Genomic DNA, 27,552 nt, shown 5'->3' on the forward strand with positions numbered 1-27,552 from the left:
GACATTATCATCTTCTTTTCAAACAGCAACCCACTCACAAGTTTGTTTTAATGATAAATTAAAACAAAGTCTAGAATGGAAGGAAAGGTGATATTCCTGTGTGTGGAAAAGCAACCTGAAGAACTATCTTCTAGCTCCAGGTGAGAAATCTTGAGCAACAGTCGCCTAACTCTCATCTGTGAAATGGGAAAAACATCTTTCTTATTCTTCAAAATAGTTAAGAAAACGAAAGAAGTATCTGTGTTCTGGTTCTATGTACACTGTGAAGGGCTGTGGTCATGCTGATGACGAGGACAGGATGATGACCTCTTGCTTTATATTGAAAAGCGAGTGACAAGACCTCTGTACTGTTTCATATGAGAGCTGTACGTATGTGACAGGTGCTGTAACAACGCACAAAATACTGAGACCCTACAAAGCAGACGCTATTGAAAAGGAAGCGCCTTCTCACACTTTGTTCCTGCCCTTGGTCCAGGTACCACAGTGCACCTTCCTGTGAGCGGCTCTTCACTCCCCCAGGATTCAAAGTGTGACTTTCAAGCATGCTATGGACTAAGTGGAAGGAGTAGTAACATGGCTGTTAACAGTGTCTATCAAGGACTTTACCTACCAATCTACCACTGGGGTCAAGGCTAAGTAAGAACACTGCCTAACAGGCCATGACAGGGGCCTGTTTTCTAAATGTCTAAGTCACCACAGCTTACAGCAGCACACAGCTTCTATCACATGTGACTTGCTATGCAAACCTAATACTTACTTCAGCTTTTTTCCCTGTACAATCAGTCTGTCATAAAGTACTTGACTACAATATCAATGTCAAATCACTACACGTTTCTAAAATATGGGTCTCTATCTCCCTAAGGGAAAGTACCAAAGAAATGGCTCCCCACTCGTGCTGGAGGACACATGGGAGCTGCTGTGAGACAGCCTCCCTTGCACAGAATGTGCATGTTAGTGGGCTGAAAGCAGATAAAAGAGCTAGGAAACCTAAGCCTGCCTGTGCTTCATAGGTATGAGAGAATATGTAAATAAGGGAAACCAAGGATAAATTTTCCAGCTAGCATGCCAGGCATGGCGGTGCGCGCCTGGAATCCCAGCTCTTGGGAAGGCAGAGGCAGGTGGATCGCTGTGAGTTGGAGGCCATCCTGGTCTACAAAGCCAGTCCAGGACAGAGAAATCCTATCTCAAACCCCTGCCCAACACACAAATTCCTGCTGGCAGCTGAAGGGAAACTGGCCCCAAGAAGACAAAGACAGCTAAGGAAACCTTGAGGACTGGTTAAAATCGAAATGCTCAAGAAGAAAGGTGAAGCTATGAGTACACACCTATGAGAAGGCACGACCCCACGCGAGAGAGCCGGCCAGGAAAGAGACCTGGGGCCGGCTATGTTGGGCGCTGGGGCCATTAGCATGACAGAAGAGGGGTTTAGATTGAACAATGTCACTGTGGGAGAAAGGATAAAAGAAAAGGTGATGGTCATAAGTCTGAAATAACATTTCTTTTGGAAGGATGTACAATAAAATTAGCTGTTTGCGGCTGAGCATGGTAGTACACACCTGTAATCCTAGCACTCAGGCAGGCAGATCACTGTGAGTTCGAGGCCAGCCTGGTCTACAAATCGAGTTCCACGACAGCCAGAAGACTACACAAATACCCTGTCTTGAAAAACAAAACAGTAACAACAGCAATAACAAAAAAACCCAACTGACCAAAAAATCTCAGTTGTCTGCTTAGAGAAAATCCAATGATACACCAAGTTACTGCGCTAGCTTCAGTTGAAAGCACCAGGGCACACGTACAAGCAAATCAACAGCTTGGCATCCGTTTTAGCACAGGAACCCAGAAGGAAGCAGTCACCTGGGCATGTTTACCAAGTGTCCATGTCTGGTCTGGTAAGCAGCATCTACCTGATGTGAGGTAGCAATCCCAGGTCTCCACAAAGCTCCTTCTAAGAACTTTTACCTCTAGACACATTCGACCCATCTTATTCATAAGAAAAGTGGCTGCTTGGTCATATGGATCACAAGACTCTGAAGCCATCTCACGCTTGTTCCCTGAGGTCAGTGCCCAGCATTGCTGCTCTGACAAAGCTAATATCATTGAGTCACGGGTGGGGGGAGGGGAAGGGCCTAAATTCCTAAATATGAAATTTATGTATTCAAACAATCCAGAGCTAAATAACATTATGTTTTTAAATAAATTTGACCAGGCAAAGTCCCTGTCCCATTCTAACAAGTTCTCAAACTCAAATAAATTACAATGTTTTATACATGCCAAATTAAGAATTCTAACCCTGCACAGTGTCAGTACCCGCCTCGTTTAGTGTGAGGAAAGATGAAACCAAACAGTTCTGTTGACAAGCTGTATGGTCTACAGGCCAAGCCACGTAAGGGAGAGGAAAGGGGCAAATGCAGTCACTTTGCTGAATGATCCTCAGAAAGCAGCTGGGTTAGCAAGGGAGAAAAGTGGGTAGTGAAACAAGGGCAGACCCACCGTCTGTCCACAAACGGTAAAGATACCAAGACAGCTGAACAGTCAGTCACGTCAGTCACTTAACAACGGAACTTAGTCCTTGCTGGGAGTGCTAGGCAACTCAACTTAATTCTCACCACAAATCCACGAAGTAGGTATTATTACTAACTGTGATTTGTAGATGAGAAACAGTCATAGAAAGTAAACCACTCAAGATTTACAATGGCTAGAAAGAGACATTAATTTCTGGTTAGTGGAGAGTCAACTTGGTTGAAAAGTCCTAAGCTGAGCAAGCTAAAAGACTCACCCCTGTACACTGCTTCCTAAGAAGCCAAATCTACAGCAGGCGCTTGATTTTCTTTTAAAAGAAAATGTTTAAAAAGCATTCTCACCTGGTGGCACTCAGAGAAAGGATAAGCAGACTACCAAGATGCGACTTGATAGACAGTGACCATATAGTGGGGGAGGAGGTCTCCTTCAGTCACAGACATAGGGGAGGGGAACAGGGTGAAAGCAGGAGGGAGGGAGGAACGGGAGGATACAAGGGATGGGATAAGAACTGAGATGTAATCTGAATAAATTAATTAAATAAAAAATAAAATAAAAAGCATTCTCCTTGGGCACATAGCGATGGTTCAGTTGGTAAAAGGATTCGCTTGCCTTTGTTAAGGATCTGAATTAGATTCCTACTACCCACATGATGACTCACAATTATTTGTCACTTCAGTTCTAGGGGACTAGACACCCTCTTCTGACATCAGTGTGCAGCAGCCATGTACACAGTGTGTACAAAACACAGGGAATGAAAAAACAGATTCTCCTTATGTAAGGTTTCTCTGTGATTAAGAACTAGTAGAACCTTACCTACCCAAAGATGACAACTAAGCATCCATGGGCAGCAAGGACAGTGCCAGAAGGCTCGTGTTGGGTTTTTAGTGTGATCTCTGCTTTTTACAAGGAACCAGAGTTGAGGATTTGGATCTGATAGTCGATTATAAGGCTTATATATTTGTAACGAATGGTAAGCTGGAATGAGTATACAAGAAACCAAACCAACCTTAATGGGTACTTTAAATTAAGGAAGATAGAAAAGAAGAAAAAGCAAAAACAAAAACAAAACAAAAAAACAAGAGATGCCGCACACTATCAAATGCCTCAGGTAAGACAGTGATAAGAAAGACTAAGAACAATCTCCACTGTGTACTGGATGAATTTCAGTTAATATAAACAGTCTGTATTGGAGTGCTCCTACAGATTATGAAAATTCAAACTGGGTTCAAGTTTACAAAACCAACCTAAGAGAGTGGGATTTTATTTTACTTTACTTTACTTTATTTTATTTTATGGAAGCTTCAGGGAAGAGCAAGCCTCACAATTGGGTCATCTCTTCCCTCTGGGTACTAGTGCACTAGCCAGACTGTTCTCACCCCACAATACAAGCCAGTCACTCAAGTGCGATGTAGTTCTCAAAAGACGTTACCTTAGGTCCACGTGTTTAATATGAGGCATTCTTCTTAAAGCCTGCAGCCTGAGGGTCTCCATACAGTTCCCAGCCATACAGAGTTTATCCACAGCAGTCAGCTTCTCCAATACCTCTGGAATGTCAGTGAACTCATTAAAGGAAAGACTCAGATAGCTGAGCTGCTGCATCTTCTCCAACTCAGCTGGAAGAGACTGGAGAAAGTTCCCATCCAGCAGAAACGTCTGCAAGCTACCAAAGAAGGCATAATGATTATACAGAAAAGTGTACATTTTTGAACCTTATTATCAACATACAAGTTCGTAAAGATCATATTACTGTAGTGCTGCAAACGCGTAAGGACAAGGCAGCAGGGTACAATGGACAAGAAGAGAAAAGATCAGACATCAGAACCATCACCTTCTTATTAAAATGGTAATTGTTACCAATCTTCTCAACTTGCAAAGGCAGACATGAGGAAATGTGTTAACTGCAGTACTAACCAGCTCCAATGTGCTTGGTTCTTTTTTTTTTTTTTTCCCCCTTAAAATTAATTTCTGAGACTTAAAAATTCAATAATTCAGAAAATAAAAAGACAACCCCTTCTATATTTAGATACACTCACTCATAAAGAACTTCCATTCAAAACAACTTCTCTAAACTCTGTAACAAGTGAACTACTCTACACAGACCACACAGGGACTTGCTGCTAGGTCTGAGGCCAACACTTCCTTGACAAACAGCAAATTAATTAGTGTAATGTGCCACTTCCATTACACTAGTGGCTTAAAGTACTCACTTCTGCATAGCTCCAACAGCTGCTGGGACTTCTTGCAGGGCATTGCAAGATACATTCAGCTCTGCTAGGGTTGGGATACTGCAAACTGCTGACGGAAAGGCTCCTAGGTGGTTGTTGGAAAGGTTAAGGCTCTTCAATTTGGTAAATCTATATAAGACAGAAAGAAGAAAAAACATCACTAATGCATGGCACAGCCGTGCTCAGCAACCTGGTCTGAGGTAGAGCTCGAAACCTTCCAGGCTTAGGGAGGAGCAAAGTCAGAGAGCAAGTCTGAATCCAAGGCCAGTGTTTTACCTAAAATGTAAACATACTCAGCAAGACTTGTTGCTACAAAATCAGGTTGACTGAGGAGTAAGTTCTACCGGAACACTTTTCAAACTGCACTGCCCTTTACACAATTAATAGGTAAGAAAATGGCCCCGTAGTAACATTTATACTCTGGACATCATGTCTATATGAGATGAGAATTCGTTAATTCTTCCCAAGACTACCCCAGCTTAATACTAGGCCAAGAGCAGACATCTGATCACATGACCTACTGACTGAAATTTATGATAAAAATAGTAAGCTGTAGTCCAAAAGAAATGCAAATTTTTATTCAACATGGAAAACTGATAATGCACCTACTGAGCAAGTCAAACTGTTAGCATGATTTTTAATAACTCACTGTAAGTTACCTTACTGGATGGATGTATGAATATATATCTGTTAGTAATTTAAACTGAAAAGCAAGGCAAATGATTACCATTTAACTGAATTAAGTTGTTTGCAGTGCTATACTTTGATCCATTAGATCTTCAAAGAGATTGTTTGTTCTTTATTCTGCTTACCTCTTAAATATAAGTTAAGAGGACAGGCTCTGCTGTTCTCAGTGCAGCGGTCTGCAAAGGACGCCTGGGGGTGGAGGGAGGCTCCAAAGAGGTTTGTACGGCCCTTTTGTTACCCTGCAAGGTGAACACTACCTTTATAACACAAGGGTTCCACCTGCTGTGTGCAGCCTGTGCCTCCCTTCAGGTACCTCACGGGTTTGGTCTGCACGTCCTGTGAAAGCACACCTGGCTGAACACGCCAGGAATTCAGCAGACAGCGAAAGACCCACAAAACAGAAAATAATGGCACCCATCTGGGTATTTGTGTTATGTAAAACTGTTTTCATTAAAAATGTCAGTGTTAGCTAAACTTTATCCTGCTTTTAATATATAGTTATGTTTAAATTTCTAATTAAGTAAAATATCATCAAGTAGAGTTCATATGAAGGAGGGCTACTGATGTTTTGCAGGTTTTGAGAGGGCAGAGAAGTCCTGGAATAGGGCTGCCAGATAAACAGCAGAACACCATCAAATATGGCTTGCAGACAATTTTTTTCCTCATTAAGTACGTCCCAAATATTGCAAGGGATATACTCAGGCTAAAAAAAAAAAAAACACCATCCTTTGTAACTCAAATTTAACTGGTCTCTGCTTCATCCCTTTTCCCTCTCGAATATGGCAGCTTTCCCTCAGACGCCTCTGCCCTTGCAGATGAAGCCACATTCAAACACAACAGTGGTCTCTTTCTAGACGCTTCCTACCTTTGCTAAGAACAGGGCTCAGCTTGGAATTTTGCACACTATTAAACTAAAACTTAAAAGAACCTTCCAGGAAGGAAGCTGACACATTAGACATTATCCACATGACACAACATACAGATTTTCAGGAAGAGAACAGGACTGCAAAGTCAGTAAATACTGAGGAAGAAACAGAAGACCTGTCTCCTGGAGAAGTCGGTAACACAGGGAGGCAAGGTAAAACTCAAACAGGCAAACTCACTTACTAGAATTCTATCACTGCTAAGACCAAACAAAACAGCTGACATGCTTAATGAAAGCAAGTACCCCCCACTCACTTGTATGGCAGTGACTGCCCTCTATAAAAGTAAAGCACGAGAGGACTGTGGTCAGCAGCTCTCACCTGTGGGCCGTGACCACGGGAAAACACATACTTCTGATGGTCTTAGGAACGGTCATCACTCAGTAGTAAGATTACAGTGAGGAAGAAATGATTTCATAGTCGGGGTCACCGCATCACAAAGAAGTGTATTAAGAGGTCACAACTTTAGGAAGGCTGAGAACTACTGACTTAGTTAACGACAACGGTCCTTAATAGGAGGGCCAAGCATCCTGTAAAGAACAGAAGAGGCACTTCCTGGCCATATACCTACCACTACGATACTAGCTGCAGACAGGCAAGAAGCAGTTGAGGAAAGGGGAGCCTAAAGTGAGGTTTCCACATATAAGATACATTCTCACCCAAAATAATTTGGAAGTTGTTTACATTTGGTCAGTATGGACCACTGGTTGAACATTCATGATCCCACATTCAAAAATATTTGGGGCAACATAGCAATATTCAGAAAGTTTGAGATGTGTGAGTATTTCAAATTTCAGGCTTTTAATTAGGGAATACATTTCAAAGACTTTGTACAAAGAAAAGGATGAAAACTAACTTTCTCTTTCTCTACCACTAATAATTTTGGAATATTGGATTAAACAAAATATATCACTAAAATTATTTCACCTGCTTCATTTATGCTTTTCATAATGCAGATACCAATGAGTTTAAAGTTATCTAATGTGGACAAATAGTTTCCATATTAAGAGCAAGGAGCAAGATCCCCCAATTCCCCACCCCAATGATCCCACCCATGTGTGCAGAGCCTGTGAGGGCCTCTTCCCTGGTCCTCCCCTCTGTCCTACAGGAGCAGCAGGCTCCCAGTACACAGAGCCTGAGTATCTGGGCTGCAGGGTCACACTTACAGAAGGTAAGAAACGGAACCAGACGTGAGATGTGGTGTGGGTTGCTGCTGTATACAGTACTGGGGCCCAGGGCATGGAATCTACATCTACACTTACAGGACACTGTATATTTGACATGAGAGAAAGAACACATTGCACATTTTCAGAACTTGTATAAGCACTGAAATATATGGGATGCGAGCCTCCACTTACATTCTTACTCTAGAGCGGAGAATTGTAGGAGCTGACTCTGATAGACAAATACTCTCAAGTCCCTTCTAGCCACATTTCCCATACCCTGGTTCATCCCTGAACAGCCAACCCCCAAAACTCTTCCAAGAGGTGGGGGAGCACAGCGAGAGTAAAGATTATTTTCAAAAGTTAGGGTCCTATTCATAATGCACCAAAAATAAACCTCTTCTGTCTCAGCAACTCTCTATTAGACTTCTTGGAGTTAGTTTCCTGTATATGCAGGAAACACATCACAGCACTGGAGAATCACAACTGCTGTCCACAGTGAATGCCTATCTCCCTGGTACTTAAATGGTAACACATCAGTGGAGACACTGAGCAAGTTATGGGGGACAGAGATCAAAATGCCCGGCTAGCTTTTTATCCTTTCACAAGGTACCAGCACAGTATTGTAGAGCAAGAGTAGAAATCACCACACCCTATAAGAAAACAGTACAAAAAGTTATGCTCAAGAGGCTGGAGGATGTCTTAGAGGTTAGGAGCAATTCTCTTGCAGAGGACCACAGCTTGGTAGTCCAACACCCACCCCAGGCAGATTGTAGCCTCTTCACTCTAGGACTCCATGCACCCTCTTCCTTCTATCCCAGCACACACACACACAAATGCACACACATATATAAAAATAAAATAAATCAGCCAGGCGGTGGTGGTGCACGCCTTTAATCTCAGCATTCAGGAGGCAGAGGCAGGTGGATCTCTGTGAGTTTGAGGCCAGGCTGGTATACAGAGTGATTCCAGGACAGCCAGGGCTACCCCCAGCGTAAAATGCCAGATAAATAATGCATATACAAAACCAATTCTAAAATAGAACTGGCTGATTTGTAAGAAAAAAAGTTAAACATGGACATTTGGCTAAAACATTTTTAAAAACCTTATTTTAAACTAGTATTTCAGTTTGATTACACTCATCCAGGCTACAGATATCATCTTATAACTGCTCAATAAGCAGCAAAGCAATACAGTTTAAATTAGTAAACAATATCTTAAACAATGATTGTAACAATTATCATAGAATAGGGAAGATAGACGGTTTAAAGGCTAAAAATTCAAGAAAAAACTAGTAGTGATCAGTGTGTGTGTGTGTGTGTTGATCTGAATGAGAATGGCCCTCACAGGCTCATTTATTTGGACACTGACTCCCAGTGGGTAAAGCTGTTTGGGGATGATTAGGAGATGTAGCCCTGCTATAGGAAGCAGGAGCAGGCTTTGAGGTTTTAAAGGAATCCCACCATTCCAGCGTCCCTCTCTCTCTACCTAGTGGCTGTGTCTCAGAACCTGAGCTCTCAGCTACTGCTCCAGCACCATGCCTGCCTGTCTGCCGCCATGCTCCCCACCATGATGGTCATGGACTCCAACTCTCTGAAACCATGAACCCCAAATTAAGCACTTTCTTCTATAAATTGCCTTGGTCGTGTGTTTTATCACAGAAACCGAAAAGTAATCAAGACAGTGTTTTATACACACATTTATCTCACAGCACATACAATCACAAAGCTAAAGAGTTAATTAAAGTGGATGCTGTGGTATAAACATCTATGCTCTAAAAGTCCCTAAATCCTTATGCTGAAACTTAGCCAACTGAAGAGCTCCACCCTCATAAATAGGACTATTGTCCTTATAAAAATGTTAAAGAGAACATGTTCACCCCACCACATGACGATGCAGGGACAACGCATCTAAAGGGTAAGCTGTTGCCAAACACCAAATCTACTAGTACACTGTTCTAGTCTCTACTAAATCTTAAACAACAACTCTCTGTGGCTCATCAGTTACTCACTGTATGGTATTACAGTAACACAGTCAGCACAAACTAAGAAAATGGGTATCATCCTAGTTTCAGGTGGTTATGTTAAGAAAAATAAAAACTAGAAGATGACTTTGAAGTTGGTTTATTTCCCAAGCTCACAGATAAAATGGCTGCAAGAAAGTTGTGTGACAACTGGATTCAGCCTCGACTCTATAACCTTTCAACACACCACTGTAAAGAATTCAATATAATTCTGTCAGTATATAATTAAAAACTATCAGTCATAATTCTTAGCCATGAGTCAAAGAAAGTACTGTAGAAAAAAAAATGCTACATTTTCACTCATTTTCTCCTACCAAGAGTGGCAATATTGGTATAGGGATACCTTATGTATTTATATAGAAAACAATTCCAGAAGTGTTCCCAAACTACCAAAAATATGAAGACTGATTTTATTCCCCAAAGCAAGCAGTCTACTTCTGAAGAAGAAAAGTAGCCCACGTCCACTGGTCCCACAACAGAGCTCAAAGAGGGAAATAAAGCAAACTAATGTTAACACAGAGCCTAATAAAGACTAAGCTTAATCATTAACTAATGCTGCATGACACAGGGTATTAGACTGAACAGAACACAGCAGCACTGTAGGAGTTTAGGTTGTGTGACTTACCCCAAAGCTCAAAGGCACAGTTTTGCTTTTCAGTAGTGGCTCACGAAAGTGCAGGGACTGAAGAGACCCCACAACTTTCAGAGACAGGATCAGTGACCATGGTTTGTTACAAGCAACCCTTCAGGTCCCTTTCAAACTAGGTACCAAAGTAGCCTCACTGACATCGAAGCACATGATTACGTGTTAGGAATGGGGCCTTAAATGACAGGGGCAAGGTGGGGTCTGGAGCCAGACAGCAGAATGAAAGCAGTGCTCTTGGTAGCCAACGCTCTTGGTCAGGTGGATGAAGTTCCTCATTTGCCTCCCCGACTCCAGTTACATCATAAAGCACTGAAATCAGGCAGATGTGTCAAGGCTGAAACACCTAGGGGTGTCAGTCCATGTGGAACAAAGAATATGTATAATTTAAATTAGAATATATGGTACAGTATTTTGAAACAAAAGCTGCACACTCATACTCTCCATCAGCCACATGGGTTCCTCCACTTCCGTGAACTCTGTCACTCACATCCAGTGCTCTCCCCTTGTCTATTGTTTCTAACCCAACCAAAGATGACAAGCCAACTTCATCTATATCGCTCAGTAAAGCTGAGCTTTTTACAAGCGATATTCACAAAATGTCTTTCATCGACAAACCCACATCCTTTGCCCATATTTCTACTGGACTTTTAAAGTCTCCCCTCAGCATCCGAGGCACTCTGAGTTGACTGCATATATCCTATGCTGTAAATATTCTGGCCTGTAGTTTTGCTGCTGTTAATGAGTGTGTGCCTTTTGCCACACACTCGTTTTTAAGTTTTATTGACTCAAATTTGTTATTCTTTCCTTTATGGAGTCTAGTTTTTTATTCCTTTTGTTTTCCCACTAAGAAGGTTTTCTTCATCCCAAAGTGATAAAAGCCACTCAAAACCTCTTTTGCTATTTACACTTTCAATAATTTCTATCTTTATTTACTATTTATTTATGACTAATTTTTAGTTAATATACTAAACTATGGCGTTGTCATACACACTGTATATTCTATTTTTCAACTCGCCTTTCCCTGCTGTTCCCTTCCTCCCCACAATCGTCATCTTTCTGCTTTCATGGCATCAGCCTCGTCATAGACTGGCAGAAGCAGTCTGTTTTCTTTTTAGTAGCTAATTACAATTACTATGTAAATCTTTTTTCTGTTTATATTAAATACATTATACAACAGGGGAGAGAAGCATTGTTGCTGCTTAAATGAAACAGAGAAAACACAGGTAACAAGCTGAGTATGTACTCTTCTGTCTTCCCAAACCATGCTTAGATGCTGTCTGAGAGCCTACCTTGAGGTTTTCACCATCTACTGCATACAGTGAGGTTTCTCTTCTGAAAGACAACTCTTAGGAGGGGACCAAAGCCCTATTTACAGTGCTTAAGTACACTTGACCTTAAGAAACAATAGGTAAGCAACATCCTTGACTTACCTTCTGTGTACTCATCACCCTGAAGCCCTGGCACCTTGCTGCTCTATTTAATTGGGAACTTTATCCTTATAGCAAGTCAGATGTGCCATAAGCAACCTACAGTATAACAGGTAAGGAGCAGAGCACTTTGCATGGTAGAGGCTCATGCTACGGGATACAGAGGGAGTAACAGGAAATACCGTCTGCCTCCATGGTCTTTGGGCGGCTGTGTTTGTGAGGACATGAAAAATCCTTGGCTCCCAGGGCCAGCCTCAGCTTCACTAGGAACATCTACTCCTCATTAGGCATGACTCATCTCCTGGCGCTTATATTGTCCTCACGCCCCAAAGCTAACTACCCTGGAACTGAGCTTTCATCTCTTCTGAATTCCTTGGCATACGCCAGCCCTTTACAACTTGAGGCGGAGCCACGTGGGTTTACATATGCCCTTCTGCTCCAAGAGCTGAGGAGTCCACCAGCCTCAGACCAGGAAGCATCCACCTCTCTTCTGGAGCTTAGAAGTACACCAATGCAAATGTGGCACAACCAGCTTCTCCACATTTGAGTTAAAATAAACAGAAACCACCCTATCTGAATTCTCAACACCAAAGATGACTCTTGGAGCCAGCGGAAATAAACACAACACCTTCTCATATGACTAGAAAACAAAAATAAACATTAACATTTCATTTGGCTAAAAAATTAAATCTACTGCTAAAAAATGATCTGCTCAAACTCTGAGCAAAAGGACTGCTGCAGATATTAAGGCACAGAAGAAGGCACCGTAGCATGGGAGTACATGCTCTGTACCTGCTAGATCAGGGGTCACTCCCCAGACCAGGAAGCTCACAAATAGTATTTTTCTGGCATAATAAATGAAAGAAAAAGAACACTCAATGTTGGGAATAATTAGAACAGAGACACTACTATAATGGCGAATTAGAGCATTATCTAAAAAGACAAATAAATAGTTTAGTCCTTCTTTAGTATTATTCAAACACGAGAGCAATTACTAATTAGATCCTACCTGTAAGACCTTCCACTAGGTTAACTTTCTATACACGAGGTGAACAATGCAGCTCAAAGGGCAAAAGCCGAGGATACATAGAGCAAGCTCCTAGGAGCCCATGAGTTGCTTATAGAGAAATCCACTCCAGGGCCAGCAAAACGGCGTAGACAGTAAAAGGAGACTTGCGTTTGATCCCTGGAGTCCATGTCAAGGAAGAAGGAAAAACCTACTCCATAGTTTCCCTCTGACATCTACATGGGAGCCATGACACATACTCTCCCTAAGAATAACACATTAAATAATAAAACTCACCCTAAAATCGCAAGATAGTCATTATGTGAAAAAAAAAAAAAAAAGCACTCAGTGGATTTCTAAGTATGTCATCTGATTCTTTTACAAACTGGCAACACAAGCATCAAGAAGAGAATCAAGAAGTATGCTGTCATGTTACACTTTAAAACTCCCGAGGAGACCGCTGCTTTACTCTGTGTGTCCATGACCACACTCGTTCTCTTTTTTTAATCAACAGATCTGCCCAGCAGTAGAAGATTTTAACTGCCAACACTATTCAGAAGTTTCATGACAACTCCTACTACACAGGTGAAACAAGTAACAATGTTAGCAGACTTCTGGACAAGACAGGAAGCAGGTCACCATTTCACTTCTCAGCACAGAGAGGTGACATGTGCCTGGCACAATGCCCAGCTGACTCGTGCGAGAACGCACAAGGAGAGCCAGGGACCTTTTCCATCAAAGGAATGAGAAAAGAAGCGCAGGCAAAAAGAGAGTAGCTAACTCCCAGACACGGTCTATCGAGTGCCTGAGCTCCCTACACAGCCTGGCAGCGCATCTCACAGTGAAACAAAAAAATTCCAACACCCAGAGCTCAGTAAGGAAAGCTAGCAAAGACAGGCACCAAGGCTTTATTCGTGGAGCGTTTATTGAGTTCTTGCTGCTGCATGTGGAACACAGAATTGTGAAGCAAAGTGAGAGTCGGCTTTTTTTTTTTTTTTTTAACTTCCTGGGAACTCAGACTGTTGCAGGAAGAGTTGCACATGTGAAGTAAAGGGTGGGAACTTCGTGGTTGCTCAAACAGGGCTTGGCTTCTCACTGAAGAGCACGGCAGGCAGAAGATGACTAAAGCGACCATTTAAAGAGAATAGTACCATACAGACTACTGGCTCTGGGACTGGATGGCCTGACTGAAGTCTGAATTAACACCAACGTGAGAAGCACTGCCTGAGAGGTAAACTGCAGAGTGTACTTGGGAAATGCTAAGCAGGCCAAATTCACATAGAAAAAGGAATGCCTACGGTGATAAAGCCTGGTTAATGCTTCACCACAGAGCATCTCAACAGAGACACTGCTGTTTACCTAGAAGAACTTCAAACAGAATGAACAAAACATCTCAGGATACATGATTTGTATTTATCACAAAAACAGTAGCTCCCCTTCCTGCTGCTCCTCCCACAGTGGGGAAGCAGGGTTAAACCCATGGGGACAAGCAAAGCTATCCTTTCTGTAAGTTGTTTTGTTTGTCTCTTGTTCATCATAAACTCAAACACCACCAGAAAGAGGGGGTGTATTCTGCCTTCTACACAGGCCACTGTGGATACCCTGTTGGGCAAGTGCCATCATCCAAACTCCCCACTGAAAGCTCTATCTGAACTGCATATGGTGAACAGTATCGAAATTAGTCACTTAGGACAAAAACCAAACTCTCCTGGGACTTTAGCTTAGAAAAGTAACACAAATGTTGTGTGCACGTGGGAGTTAAATGTGTGTCTGAGATGAGAAGGGAAGACAAAGAGGTGCTCTGCTCCAGCAGTGTGCTTACTCTGGCTACCGAGGGGACACATTTCACAGGCCATCAGTAATGATGCTAAGGATGTCCTCAAGACCCAAGTCACAAAGACATTCATTACCCAGTGCCATAAAATAGAGCATCTGCTGGATGACATCACAGTTATCCTTGTCTTAAAGGAGATAGGCAGTGAACAGCTGATTGTCACTCAGAATAGAAAATACCGACAAACACTGTATAGTACTAGACTCTTAAAGCTAGGCTAAGGCTTGGAGAATACAGCAAAGAGCTTAGTTAAAACGGGAAAATGGAGTTGGGAAGAATAAAATAGCTGAATGAAAAATCTACCAAGAGCTTTTAAAGTCACTATTATTCCCTACATATTTATCTGTTAGTGGGATAAAAGTTAAAGAGCATTTTAGATGACTCCAAGAAGTCAGCCGGACAAAGTTAACACAGCCTGAGTGATAAAAATCTTCTGTTTTCCTTTGAGATCCTTTTTAGAAAGAGCTGTCTGAGAAACAAAACAAAACAAAAACCAAGCCATGACTGCCGGAGCTGAGGAGGCAGAGCAAGCTGAAAGGAAGACTAAAGACTGCACAATCCCAGAGCTCTAAGCCATCTCAAGGCTTTCCTTTGATCCAGGGCTCAGGGTAGGAAAATGGGAAGGTTATGAAATAGAAGTATCCCAAGAGGATCTAAATTCCATCTGCAAAGCTCAGCTACGCAAGAACTTGCAATGTGGGTTAACAGCTTACTGGAGAAGGGGCATTCCATACATTCTCTGAAATTCCTTAATTATCTGGCAAGCCTCAAGCCTTGTGCTGAAAATCCTCACTTCTCTCAGCAGCACTCTGCACTGCCTACCATCCATCTCTCTTTACATGGATGAGCTCTGCGAGCACTCCCCCCCCCTTCCTTCCTCCCTCCCTCTCCCTCTTCCTTTCTAGTTTTTGAGACAGGGTTTCTCTGTGTTGCCTTGGGTGTTGTAGACCAGACTAGCCTCGAACTCACAGAGATTCGCCTGTCCCTCTCTTCGGTGACTCCCCCCAACCTTTACAACTATACTTCACATAGAAGAGTACGTCCCATGAGGCTAGACTGTCCTAAGCACTGCACTCTAAGTATGGCAGATGAGCAGCAAAAGCACTGTCATGCCACTTCTTGCTCCAATTCGCTCAGCATGCTATCACCACTGAAATGACCATCCAGATATTACTGGTAAAAACAAAAACTTGTATCACTTTTTAAAAAAGATATATTTATTATGTATGCAGGGTTCTGCCTGAATGCTCCCAGAAGAGGGCACCAGATCTCATATTAGATAGTTAGGAGCCACCATGTTGTTTCTGGGAATTGAACTCAGGCCCTCTGGAAGAGCAGCCAGTGCTCTTAATTTCTGAGCCACCTCTCCATCCCCCTCATGTCACTTCTTAAATCCTGAAAATGTTAAAGTGTGGTAAACATAAATAATTTAATAGCTTTCTACCACTAGAATGTGAAAAATCCCTCCCTCAAAACAAGGCAGGAGATAGGGTCATTTGTTTCCCACCTCATGAGAACTAAAACTGTAGCTATGGGAGGCTTGTTAAAGAAAGGTACTTGAGCTACAGGCAGAATTAGGAGTTTCTCCTCCTAGTTTCTCCACAATGTTTACTGTGTTATGTCACACCATGCTGGCCCACGCAACTTCACTGTCTCTCCCACTACTTTCTGCCCTCTCTCTCATTTTCAGTGAATATAACTTTCATATCTACTCAGAACCAAATCCACTTCTTCCTTCTAAGTTTCTCAAGTCTTTAATTCATTCCTGCACACAAAAGTAATTTTTGCCTCTTTTTAGGTGATCCTAGACTTATTTATACCACACCGACTCTAAGACGCACACCTAAGGGTCAATGAAATTGATCTTTAGTTATCACATTATGGTGTGATTGATCAAAAGGGATCTCAACAGACCACTATCCCCTTAAAATAGTGCTATATATGGCATCAATTGCTCAAAGTGTTTTGGAAACTTTCTTCTTTATAGATGGTTCCCTCTAGTACCCCTGGTGATGGGAAACCAACAGCTGACCTGAGACACGCCATTCCTGCGTCTGCCTTCTACCTCCATTCTTCTCTAGGCTAAGTATGAAGGGGAAACAGGAAATAACAAAGCAGAGACATTCATTCCGTCCCTATGGTCAAGGAATGTACAAATAGATGTCAATTCTGAAAACTGCTAATGCTTATTACAAGATACAACAAGCAAGTACAAAGAATGTTTATAAATCAGAGGAGGGAATGAGCACACAGAACTGGAAATAGCCAAACTCTCCAAGACATCCTAGTGAACGCAACTTGAAGGGCAGACAGGACACAAGGCAGAACTGGGCTTGGGAGGTGGTGCAGGCAGGAGGGTAGCATCCGCAAGGGAGTGGCAAGAAATGTAAAGTATTCTAGAGACTGGTGGTAGTTTTTTGCTTTGGTTTGGAGTTTTTATCTCCCCCTCCCCACCTCCCCCACCTTAGGGAAAAAAAAAAAATCACACTGTCCATTTAAAGCCTATTTTCTCTTTTTCCTACTACTAATTCTTAGTTACAAATCTCCATGTCATATTTCCTGTGTGGTCTCATTATACAGGGGTTTTTTTTTTTTTTTTCATCAAACTTTCAACCAAAGAGAAATGAAGAATTTCCAGTTTCACTTCTCTCTTCAAGTTGCCACAAAAGCCTGTCGCGAAGAAGGAGCACATGAGTAGGACAGAGGTGCATGACTAAGGGCAGTTCTCCTCCACGCTCTCTCATGCGCTCCTTCCCAGTGCAGTTAATGTCTACCTTACAACCGCAATCATCTGGGGGAGCCTGATTTCTACCTTTCAGGAATTCAGAGCTGAGCAGAGCACAGTGGATAAGCAGAACAAACAGGTAAGTGACAAAGATAATCAGGTCAATGCCTCCTTATGAGAGTTATATTTTCAGTCTCTAAGCAAAAATTAAACACAATCAAATGTGAAAAGGCTAAGGTTATACTACTATTTCTATGCTTAAAAGCAGCTTTCACAAACTATTTTATAGAATTCTGTGAAACTGTCGGGGAATAAATAATCACACTTGAATAACAGCAGCAAAAACAATGACAACAAATCAAGAGGGAAAGCAATGCTGCCTAAAAACTTGATGGGGCAGTTGTCTTTTTGTGTGTGCATGGTGTCAGAACTATTTACAGAAAAATAATTTACTAATAATTCATACATGACTTTCAAGTCACTTATAGCACAAATTTCTAACGATATTAAATACAGAATTAACAAACTAACATCAATAAATTTAAATCTTCTGATAATAGCTGAATACCAATGGCCTCAATTCTCCCAAGCAAAACACACAAGCTGTTACAGTCTGGAGAGTAAACATAGATTCCATGTTCTTGTGCCTCTGGACAATGGACCACACAAGACACATGGGCAGATGCAGGAGAGGGAGATACAGAAAAGCCTGGAGGTGCCCTCGCTTGGCTGTGGCCGAGCTCCTCTACGGTAGAGCAGCGGGACAAATGTGACTCACTCAAGATCGTATGTGCACTTTTCACAATGTCTCCAGGCTCAGTGAAGCATAGAGAGACACTGGAGGCAGGCTCCACTCCTGCTGCTGTCACCTCTTATATGGTAATCTCTGGACCTGGAGAACACAACTTCTTTCCAGGGTGCAAAAGCAGGTATCAATCACCGTTTGTAACTATACCCAGGCAGATGAGAGACCCAGCTACAAAGCCTGCGATCTAGCTGTTCTGCCTGCAAGATATGCTAGGGCAAAGATGAGAAACCTTGTGAGAATAACCACTCAGTGCCTGATTTGTCTTAAGGCTCATTCCAAAAGATGGAACTTGTACCCAAAGAACCAGAACCAGAGATGACCTAGAGTGAAACCAAGTAACTACTGGTCTTGTAGAAGTAGTGATAAAATGACTCCTAATGATACAGACGTATATCATCATTGGATAAGCTTCCTCCTGTAGCAGATGGAAACAAATGCAGAGATAGGGGAGGTGGGGAGCGAGAAAACAGACAGATACCTTGAAACATACAGTTCTGAGAGAGAGAGAGAGAGAGAGAGAGAGAGAGAGAGAGAGACGCGCGCGCGGAGAGAGGGAGAGACAGACAGACAGACAGACAGACAGACAGACACACACACACACACACACACACACACACACACACACACACACACACACCTTGGAACATACAGCTCTAAATGTGATCTCTCTGCTAGACAGCAAAGAAACCTGGGACAAGTAAGTAAGTACCGTGGCTCCTCTCTCAGCACTTTTCACCCTGCCCCCCACCCTAGACCTCTCCAACCCAGGGGTGAGCTCTGCTTCCCTTCCTCTAGCCTCTGGTCCCTATAGAACTAAGCCATTCTGCCTATGTGTCCTCTTGGTCTCTTGAGTAATTTGTGGCCTCTTGGTCCATCCACATCTTAGATCTTGCCTGGCTCACTTCTGGATCTCTCTTGGTCTGCTTGACTCCCTCTCTCCTCTCTTGCCCCAATCCCGGCCATGGCCTGGTTAACCCTGCTGGTCCTGTTCAGTCTGTACCCTTCCAGATGCCTCTGCTGTACTCCACCTCATATCTACAATAAGCCTTCTCCTTAAATATACCTAGGAACAATGATGTCCTCATTTTTCATTCAGTCTCCAGCACATCCCACCCCTCAGAGGTCAGGAAACCGCATGGAAGAGGAGGCAGAAAGATGTAAGAGCCAGAGTGGATGGAGGGCACCAGGAGAACAAGGCCCTCCAAGTGAGCAAAGCTCATATGAACTTAGAGATCGAAGCAGCAAGTGTGTGTGTGTGTACATATATATGTTTTATGTATGAGAATGAGATAAGATAATAAGGTACCAAGCACCAGATATTAGATTATACTAGGTTTATTAAATGAACATGGGGATAAGGAAAGGGGGAGGGGTACCCCAGAGAGAGCCAGAGTCAGAGGAAGAGAGGTGCAGAGGAAGAGGAAGAGAAGGAGAGAGGGAGGCTAGGTATGACCGTCCTTTTGTATAGCCCTGGGCAGGGCAATGCCCCCGTGGCAGGTAGGCAACGACATCACAGGTGGGCAGACTGAAGCGAATCCTAACAATATGTATATATATGGTATGTATGTATATGTGCTATGTATGTGTTCATGTATTATATATTATGGCTTTCAGTTGAGTGTTTTTATTGGATTTCTGAGTATGTGAATGTCGGTCTCTGATTCTTGTATCTTCTTTTGGGATCTTTTCCTCCTGTTTGTTTGCCTTGTCCAACTTCGACATGATAGTCTGTTTTATCTTATTATACTTTATTTTGCTATGTTTGATAGAAGCTTCTTTTCTGATGAGAAAGAGAAAAAGGAATTTATCTAATTGGGGAGAGGAAGTGGGAAGGAACTGGGAAACTGTAATCAGGATATTTTGCCTGAGAAAAGAAGCTATTTTCAATAAAAGAGGAGAGGGGATGGACCACTTTAAGTTAGGAGCCAAAGCAGTGGGGAGTTTGGAGAGGAACAAGAGGAGAGGTAGTGGGGGTGGATTTGATTAAAGCACACTGCACGGATGCGTGAAATTCTTAAGCAACAAAAAATACCTTAAGACAAAAGTTTGTACTCTTCCTATAAAAAAAGTAACCGAGCTCTGCCTCCCTGCTCCATCCCATCAAAGTGCAACAGCTGAAACCAGGACCTCCAGCCCTTGCTTATGGATGGCAGTGATAACAACGAGTAAGAAAAGACAGATGAAATGTTTTTTTTAATAACTTCTATTTAATAAATTTTCTGTTGGCTCTGTTTCTTAACAATTAAACTTTATTATACAACCCAACTAACTTACATCAAAAGAAAAAGAAAAAAGAAAAAAGAAAAAAGGTTAAAAAAACAAAAAAGTAAACCTTCGGGTATCCGTTCCACGGGACGGGTCCTTAGGTGTCTCTCTGGCCCGTGTGCTGGTCCGGCCTGTTCGCTGCTCCACACACATTCAAGCCCAGACTAAACTTGTTGTTCTCTCCTCCCCACCTGCCTGAGTCACATGGGAAGGACGGTCTCTTTCTCCAGTTAAGAGTCAATTGAAAAAACAATAGCCCAGTTGGGGTTCCCAGGTCTGCTTCCTAAATTCCAGGCCCAAGATGACTCCACTCAGTCTGTCACAAGGTATTTATGGAGTGCCCCAAAAGTAAAGCCCATCAAGACTGCTTCCACCTGTGACAAAGCTTAATCTTTCCCACAATTTTCCATATATAGAATTAAATCATTTAAGTGGGATCATAAGTTTGTCAACAATTTACTAAAATGTAGGCTTATCTATTAAATGGAATGATTACTACATTAATATTGTCTTAGGTAAAGAAATCTAACTTAAATTATAAACATTTCAAGTACTAGGGACACAGCAAAGAGAAATGAGCACCTACTGGTAGTTACTGTCTGAGTGCACTTTCTACACTGTGCTTTCCAAAGGCTGCAGGTACCATGATCAGGAACTCTGTTTGCCCCCCTTTATGAAGGATGACAGAAGATGTCACCCCTAAATCTGCTTCTGTGTCATAGTACTGTGAACTAAAGAAAAACAGTAGACAATGAAGATGCTCTCTGGTCCCTTTAATTTTTCTGAAACAAGTGAGATGTGCATGAGCGACATCCTCATAATCTCTTCTGGAGCTCCTCCTCTTGCCCTTCCCTTTCTCAACCTGGTACATCAGCCTGAGGTTTGCTCTCCGTCAGGTCTTCACCTTTCTGTGGAGACTCTTGTGTGTATGGAACAGCATGATGCTTTTCTCTTGTTAGCAAGTGGAGAAAGACTGTTGCAAGACGCACAATGTTTTGACTTCTTTATACTCAAACCTTAGACCCTTCAATGACCCTACCCATGAAATTTCAATAAATGACAAATTAAGAAATTATTGAAAACATTAAAAACCTAAGCACATCAGTTTGGTAAAAGATCTGAACATCAATATAGGTCAGTGCAAGTCACCCACACAATTAGTTACCACAGTAGAACCGGTAAAATTAACATATGAGGGGAAAAGTTAAAAGTTAAAGGCCCGAGAATTTAAACCAGCAAAAACTTGTCCTCTTCGCTGGCACTACAAAAAATTAACTAATTATCTATTGCGAACAGCAATAACTTATATTACGACTACTAGTTCATTTGTGTAGTTGGCTATATGAAGTACTTACTATCTGCTAATAAAAAAGGAAGATGTAAATAATACAGGATACTTATTAGTGGCACAGAATCAGGAAAGAAACTATTAAAACCACGAAAAGTTACTGATGCTTTCCTCTCTAAATGCTGAACATGAAGTTGAAAAGTTCCAGTGCCAATAAAGGAAAAACAAACTGTGGAGACTCAAGAGGAATGTCTTCCCTCTGAAACAGTGACCTGTATTACTGTCCAGATTCAGAATACTGGTACAAACACCGATTTAAATGTTCTTTGAAAACTGATATTTGTTTAAGGTGAATGTTTACATTTAGATGAAAATTTAAGACACACTGTACTTTAAAGACACTTATCTCTTTTATTGCATGTAAAATTTCTTCTTAAAATATTGAAATCAGAATTTGTCTTTTGTTTTATTGTTTTGTGTTTCAAGACAAGGCTTGTTTGTGTTGCCTTGGCTGTCCTAGACTCACTTTGCAGACCAGGCTAGCCTTGAACTCACAGAGACTCCCCTGCCTCTGCCTCCCAAGTGCTGGGATTACAGGTGTGTGCCACCGTGCCCAGCAGAATTTGTGTTAATACTAGCCTAAACCCTAATTCCTTAAGACTTAGTTAAAATATGAAAATAAGTTACTCTTCATTACCTCTCAAACATGTTCCCAGTAAAACATGCACTAGACATTTACTGTACACTAGACATTTACTACCATAAATTTCTTATTATAAACAAATAAAAATTAGGAAATTGAAAGTATGGCATCTCAACACATCCCAAAGTCTAATAACATTAAAAATGTACGTGACTGGGTGAACGAGGAGACTCATGGCTGCTCTACATGCTGAGAATATGTGATGGCTGAGTGCTCAGTACTCAACAGGACATGTATACCACCCCACCTAAGACTTCGAAGTATAACCTAGGCCACTGCAATCATTATCCCAAGAGAAGCTAAAGAGGCCTCTGCTGGCCTTCACAAGATTGGGCCCATCATTAGACAACCATAGATCAAAGAGGGGCTCAGGAGGCCTACTCCTCCCTGCCAGCTCTTGGCTACTGACGATTCTGAGGAAAGGCTATCACTCTCTTCAGCTGTGTGCCCACAGGTGACCCCACCAGGTTTCAGTGGAGTGCTCCAGACCTGTGGACGCAGATGGCCCTGGTTAAATCCACTAACTCACAAAAAAAAAAAAAAAAAAAAAAAAAAAAATCAATGTAAGAAAAGGAGGTTAGGAAGACAGGAATGTGCAAAAAGGATTGTAGGAAAAAGAGAGTGCTGACAGGGGTGTGTGTGAGAGTGATCAGAATAAAAGATATATATATCATACATGTACAGTATATACTATATTAAAATTTATATATATTACATATGTATATATAGCAAACTCTTAATAGAACAAACTTGCTAAACTATAATTTAAAAATGTATATTAGTGATTTCTGAAGTATAGATATGACCTAATTATATATTATAATTTAAATCCACGGTATCAGTATATGTGCATGTATATGTTTACTATTTACTTATTACTTTGAAAATATGAACAATGAGCTGTCTGTCACACAGGTACTGCATAGTTAGGATGTTGAAGGAGGCTGTCATTTGAAGCCTAGTGTGTTCTCTGAAGGGCACTGTAACAGCAGCCTCACCAATGTCTCAGACCTCACAGACCCAGTCTCTTAGTTATACCTGCTCAGCCTTAAAGTAACAGAAAACAAACTGCTCTTTTATAATGTAAAATGTGATAACCTTCCATCTTAAACCCAGTCATTTGAGTAGCCCAGTCTGGACTGCCTGGGACAATACACCAAGATGACTGAATTCTGTTTTGCTCTTTACAAAGAATAATATATGAAAGAAACCGGATACATGCACTCACTGTACGATCCATTTATATCAAGTATATAAGCAGGTAAGACTGAGTCAGGTGTCAGATGCCAGGACAAAGATCATCTTTTGTTGACAATGGGGCAGTGGGTGGGGCAGAAAGAGAGTTGCTGTGTGCTGGTAACAGTTGACTTCTCAGTACAGGCAGGAGCTATATGACATGTGTACTTGGTAGGAACCCACTAGGCTGCATGCGCCTGTTTGTGCCTGTCCTATATTTTTGTTACACATCTACAAAAAAAGTGTCAAAGACGCCCGATTCTCTCCCCAATTCCAGGAAAGGAGTTTATTCCCCCAAAGAAACTAAACTAAAGAATCGCTGGTTCAAAGATACCAGGTTCAGCAAAACGCACTGTTCTGTAAAACAGGGAGACTGGACAGAAACCCACACATGAAGCTTTGAGATTTTGCTTCTCTTCCCCACTTAGCTCTCTGCGTTTTGGTATGCATCACTCAGACAGATGCCAAAGGATTCCTCTCAGGTAAGACTGACATGCCCCAGAGAAAAGAGGCACTCACTCACTCACTCACTCACTCACTCACTCACTCACTCACTGTCTTTGCTATGCAGCAGGCAAAAAGTGCAAATACCTACATTGGCTCCAGTAAAAGAGGTTAGGAAGGATGCTAAGTTCTGTCAGGAAGCCTACATGATCTAGGAAGAAGAGGAGAATGCAAATGAAAGGAAGAGCAAGCCCAGAAAATGCAGTTACAGAACTCAAGTTCCTTAGCTGGGAGCAACAGTTCCATGCTAACAAAGGTAACAGTGGACGCCAAGTGGATCAAAACTTGATACCAATGTATGAAGCAGGGAATGGGGACAGGGCTTCATCTGCAGCATGAAGCAAGAACAGTGTGACACAACAGAAGGACCAAGGCCCCACCTTCTTAAGCAGTACACCAGCAAGCAACGCCCAGCATGGCAGTGTACGCACAACACTTAGGAAGAACAGAGCGGACAGCGGATCCCAGCGGCACAACGTGACTCGCTCAAAAGCAGGGCTTAGGTCAAGGAGTACACTGAAATTTAGGCAACTGTCTGTTATAAACCTTGTTTAGAAGAATTTTTAATTTTATATACATTATTTTAAAACACAAAATAAAACAAAATCATAAAATGCATAAAACAAGACACAAGAAACAAGTTAGCTGTAGTGGGAAACAACAGCAAGTCCTCATTGTGGAAAGAATGCCAACTGCAGGTGCAGCTCACAGGGCAGGGTAGTGAGGGTAGTGAGGGTGGTGAGGGTGGTAAGGGTGGGTATGCCTGTGCCCGTGTCTGTGAGCAGGAAGGCTGTGGAGAGGAGTGAAGGGAGAAAGTTCAAAAGACAGCTCAGGAGTCACAAAATGGGGCATGGAGGGGGAGATTAAGTGTCTTAGACAACTAGGAGTCTCTGAAAGGAACAGCAGGCAATGTGGGACCTGGACCCCGCTGAACCCTGGCCCACCTGGATATTTACTCATTTCATGGATACTTTCTTTTGTGAATATTCCTGTAAGTGTTAAGAAACCCATCTTATGTCAGTTTTGATTTTGAATTAATATGGGACACTTACATAGATGAACAGAGAAAATAATGTCACCCAGGCATTTACAATTCCATTTGTCAAATGTTAGCGCGCTTTGCCATATTTACCTCTATGCTTTTTCCTTCGTAAAGAAGTAGACACTACATAAACAGCTGAACACCCCTTAAAGTCATTCTGTAATTCCAGCACCTCACTTCCTCCTCTGATCACTACTAATGTGAACTGCCTTAATATCCCATAGTCTTCATTCCTTGCATGGGCTTAGTATAGATGAATTGTAATGCCGCTTTCGGTATGGTATAAAAGAAGAATAGTCACAACTTTTTGAAATAGCAATTAAAATACTCTCCTAGGGATTAGGGGTGTACAGTGAGAGGGAGGGGAGACAAAGTAAAGCAAATTAAGTGACACAAGTGTATGGAAATGCAGCAACAGAACCCACTAATTGGCGCGCTAACTTTGAAAAGTTAATTCTTTAAAATACTATCATATTTTGCAATTACGTGTGTAATTTTTACAATAAAATATGGTTGGTTTTTTTTCCTGGGTATTAAAAACCATAGACACATAACTACAATGACTGATGAACATAGCTTTCTCTCTAACCCTATCAGAGCCTAAGAAGCCACAGTGTTCCCTGAAGGCACACCTACACCCTCTTCCGGTGCAGTCGCTACATGCACAGTCACAGGGCCTTCCCTTCCCACAGAATCCAGCTTCGTCAATGCTGCAAAGGGGGTTAAATGGCAAAGTCTCAGGTCGGCTTCACGGATACTTCATCATGGGCAGACTCTCCCGGCTGACACTCGTGACTCAATTCTGCATTCCGATATCCAGACATCACAGGGTTGTGGACTTAAACCTGAGATAAGTCTTTTAATGAGAAAAACTGATCCACAAGTTTCAAAACAAGTAATTTATTCTGAACAGACTCTTGAAATTAGAAGAAGCAAAATAAAAGCCATTAATTTTTCAGTCTATTTGCAGACAATCTAGAGACTGAAGTTTGTTTAAAAAGAACTACTCTTATGCAAATCTATCCAATGAATAATCACAAGCCACATTTTAAAGGCAGGAAGCCTTAGGGAAAATTTCAGAGTGACAGCTGATACTGCCCTCATTATAAAGCAAATTATTACCTTGCTATCTGAAAAGGAAAATGCATATGCACTATTCCTACCAGAATAGTCAAGAGACCATTCCCAACTTGGCTGGTCCTGCACTGGTCTGGACCCCCAGGCCTTCCACAGGATGCCAACCCCCACTACCACCCCCTACAGGCTCACCTTTGCAGTTCACCAAGTCCTCTGGCAGCTGGGAGGCTGGGGTTTTGCCTCAGGAAGTTTTGTTTTAAATTGAGATGAGTAAGGTCTTGGCTGTAGAAGAGGTTGGCAGGCAGATGTTCAAGGCTACAACACGAGAGGTCTACTGAGCTTATGCGCTGGGATGCCACCTGGAGAGAAACACAGTAAGTTTAATGCACCTTTTCCTGTGAACTATTATCTACAGACAGAAAGAAATAAGATGGTCCCTTCTGGGAACCATGAAAGTAATACAAACAGATGAAGTATACACTTGACACAAGACAGAGCCACACCTATAAAAAGCACAGTGGGCATGCTTAAGGTGACAGGAGGAACGCCACACAGCACAAGTTATCTCATTAGGTTTTGTTTTGTGATGTCACTAGTCTCTGGTACAGGTGGTTTTATTCCCAGAAATATCAAGTAAGAAGATTCTGAACAATCTAGCATAAGAGTTTAGAGGAAATATACAATCAGGACCTAGACAAGAAGACAGATGTTGTATATTGATTTAATAGAGGACATATCAGGAAAAAGGGCAGCAATGGCTCCATACTCAATGCAGTGCCCTTTTATAAAACTTAATCAGATTCCATTACTTGATGGCTAACAATGCCTGCAATTGTCACCACAAAGTTTCAGTAAGATAATTATAAATTCATTGCACTTTGCCTCATGTAAATGCTTTGCATAAAAACAATAGTTCTATCCAAATGATTATCTAGATATTTAATGCCTACCTTGGGTTAAATGGCTCCTACCCAGGCCAGGCAGGACTCCAGGGCTATGAACCAACATGTATGAAGGAGATACAAAGTGCACAGGGTAAGCTGGATTCCTAAAATGTTATGTCAATTTATAATGGAAGTACATAGACTCAGTCCTCTTCAAATGTCTTGGCTCTGGTGGCAGGTACACTGATACCATAGTTCTAAGCCTTTGCCTAAGTTAGCCGCTGACTTTACAACAGCCTTGCAAAAATACAAATAAGTAAGTAAATAAATGCTTTACTCTTTATATGTGATCAACCTGATGTACTTTTCTGTTAACAAATTCCAGGTTTCTTTTTCCTAACCCAGAAGAAGCAAAACAGAGTCATGGGAATGTGGTTCTGGGACCACAGCACACAGATTCTCATCCAAGCACCACTAGCTCGTCACTGAGGTGAACAGACAGATCACTGACTTCTCTAAGCCTTGGTTTTCATGTCTATGTAGCAGATATAAACCCAGCATCT

At 41.9% G+C, this 27,552-nt stretch overlaps 1 protein-coding gene across 1 annotated transcript in view; it reads right to left on the bottom strand.

Moving 5' to 3' along the window:
- The window catches only part of Phlpp1 (PH domain and leucine rich repeat protein phosphatase 1), a 209,266-nt gene that overhangs the window by 52,764 nt on the left and 128,950 nt on the right, over window positions 1-27,552 (bottom strand). The window contains exons 4-6 of the mRNA XM_051147211.1: window positions 26,298-26,464; window positions 4,731-4,877; window positions 3,953-4,183 (exon numbers count right to left, since the gene is read on the bottom strand). Of these exons, the coding sequence (XP_051003168.1) occupies window positions 3,953-4,183; window positions 4,731-4,877; window positions 26,298-26,464 (545 nt within the window). The remainder of the gene's footprint in view (window positions 1-3,952; window positions 4,184-4,730; window positions 4,878-26,297; window positions 26,465-27,552) is intronic.

The sequence above is a fragment of the Acomys russatus genome, chromosome 6, assembly GCF_903995435.1.
Source record: "Acomys russatus chromosome 6, mAcoRus1.1, whole genome shotgun sequence".
Lineage (NCBI taxonomy): Eukaryota > Metazoa > Chordata > Mammalia > Rodentia > Muridae > Acomys > Acomys russatus.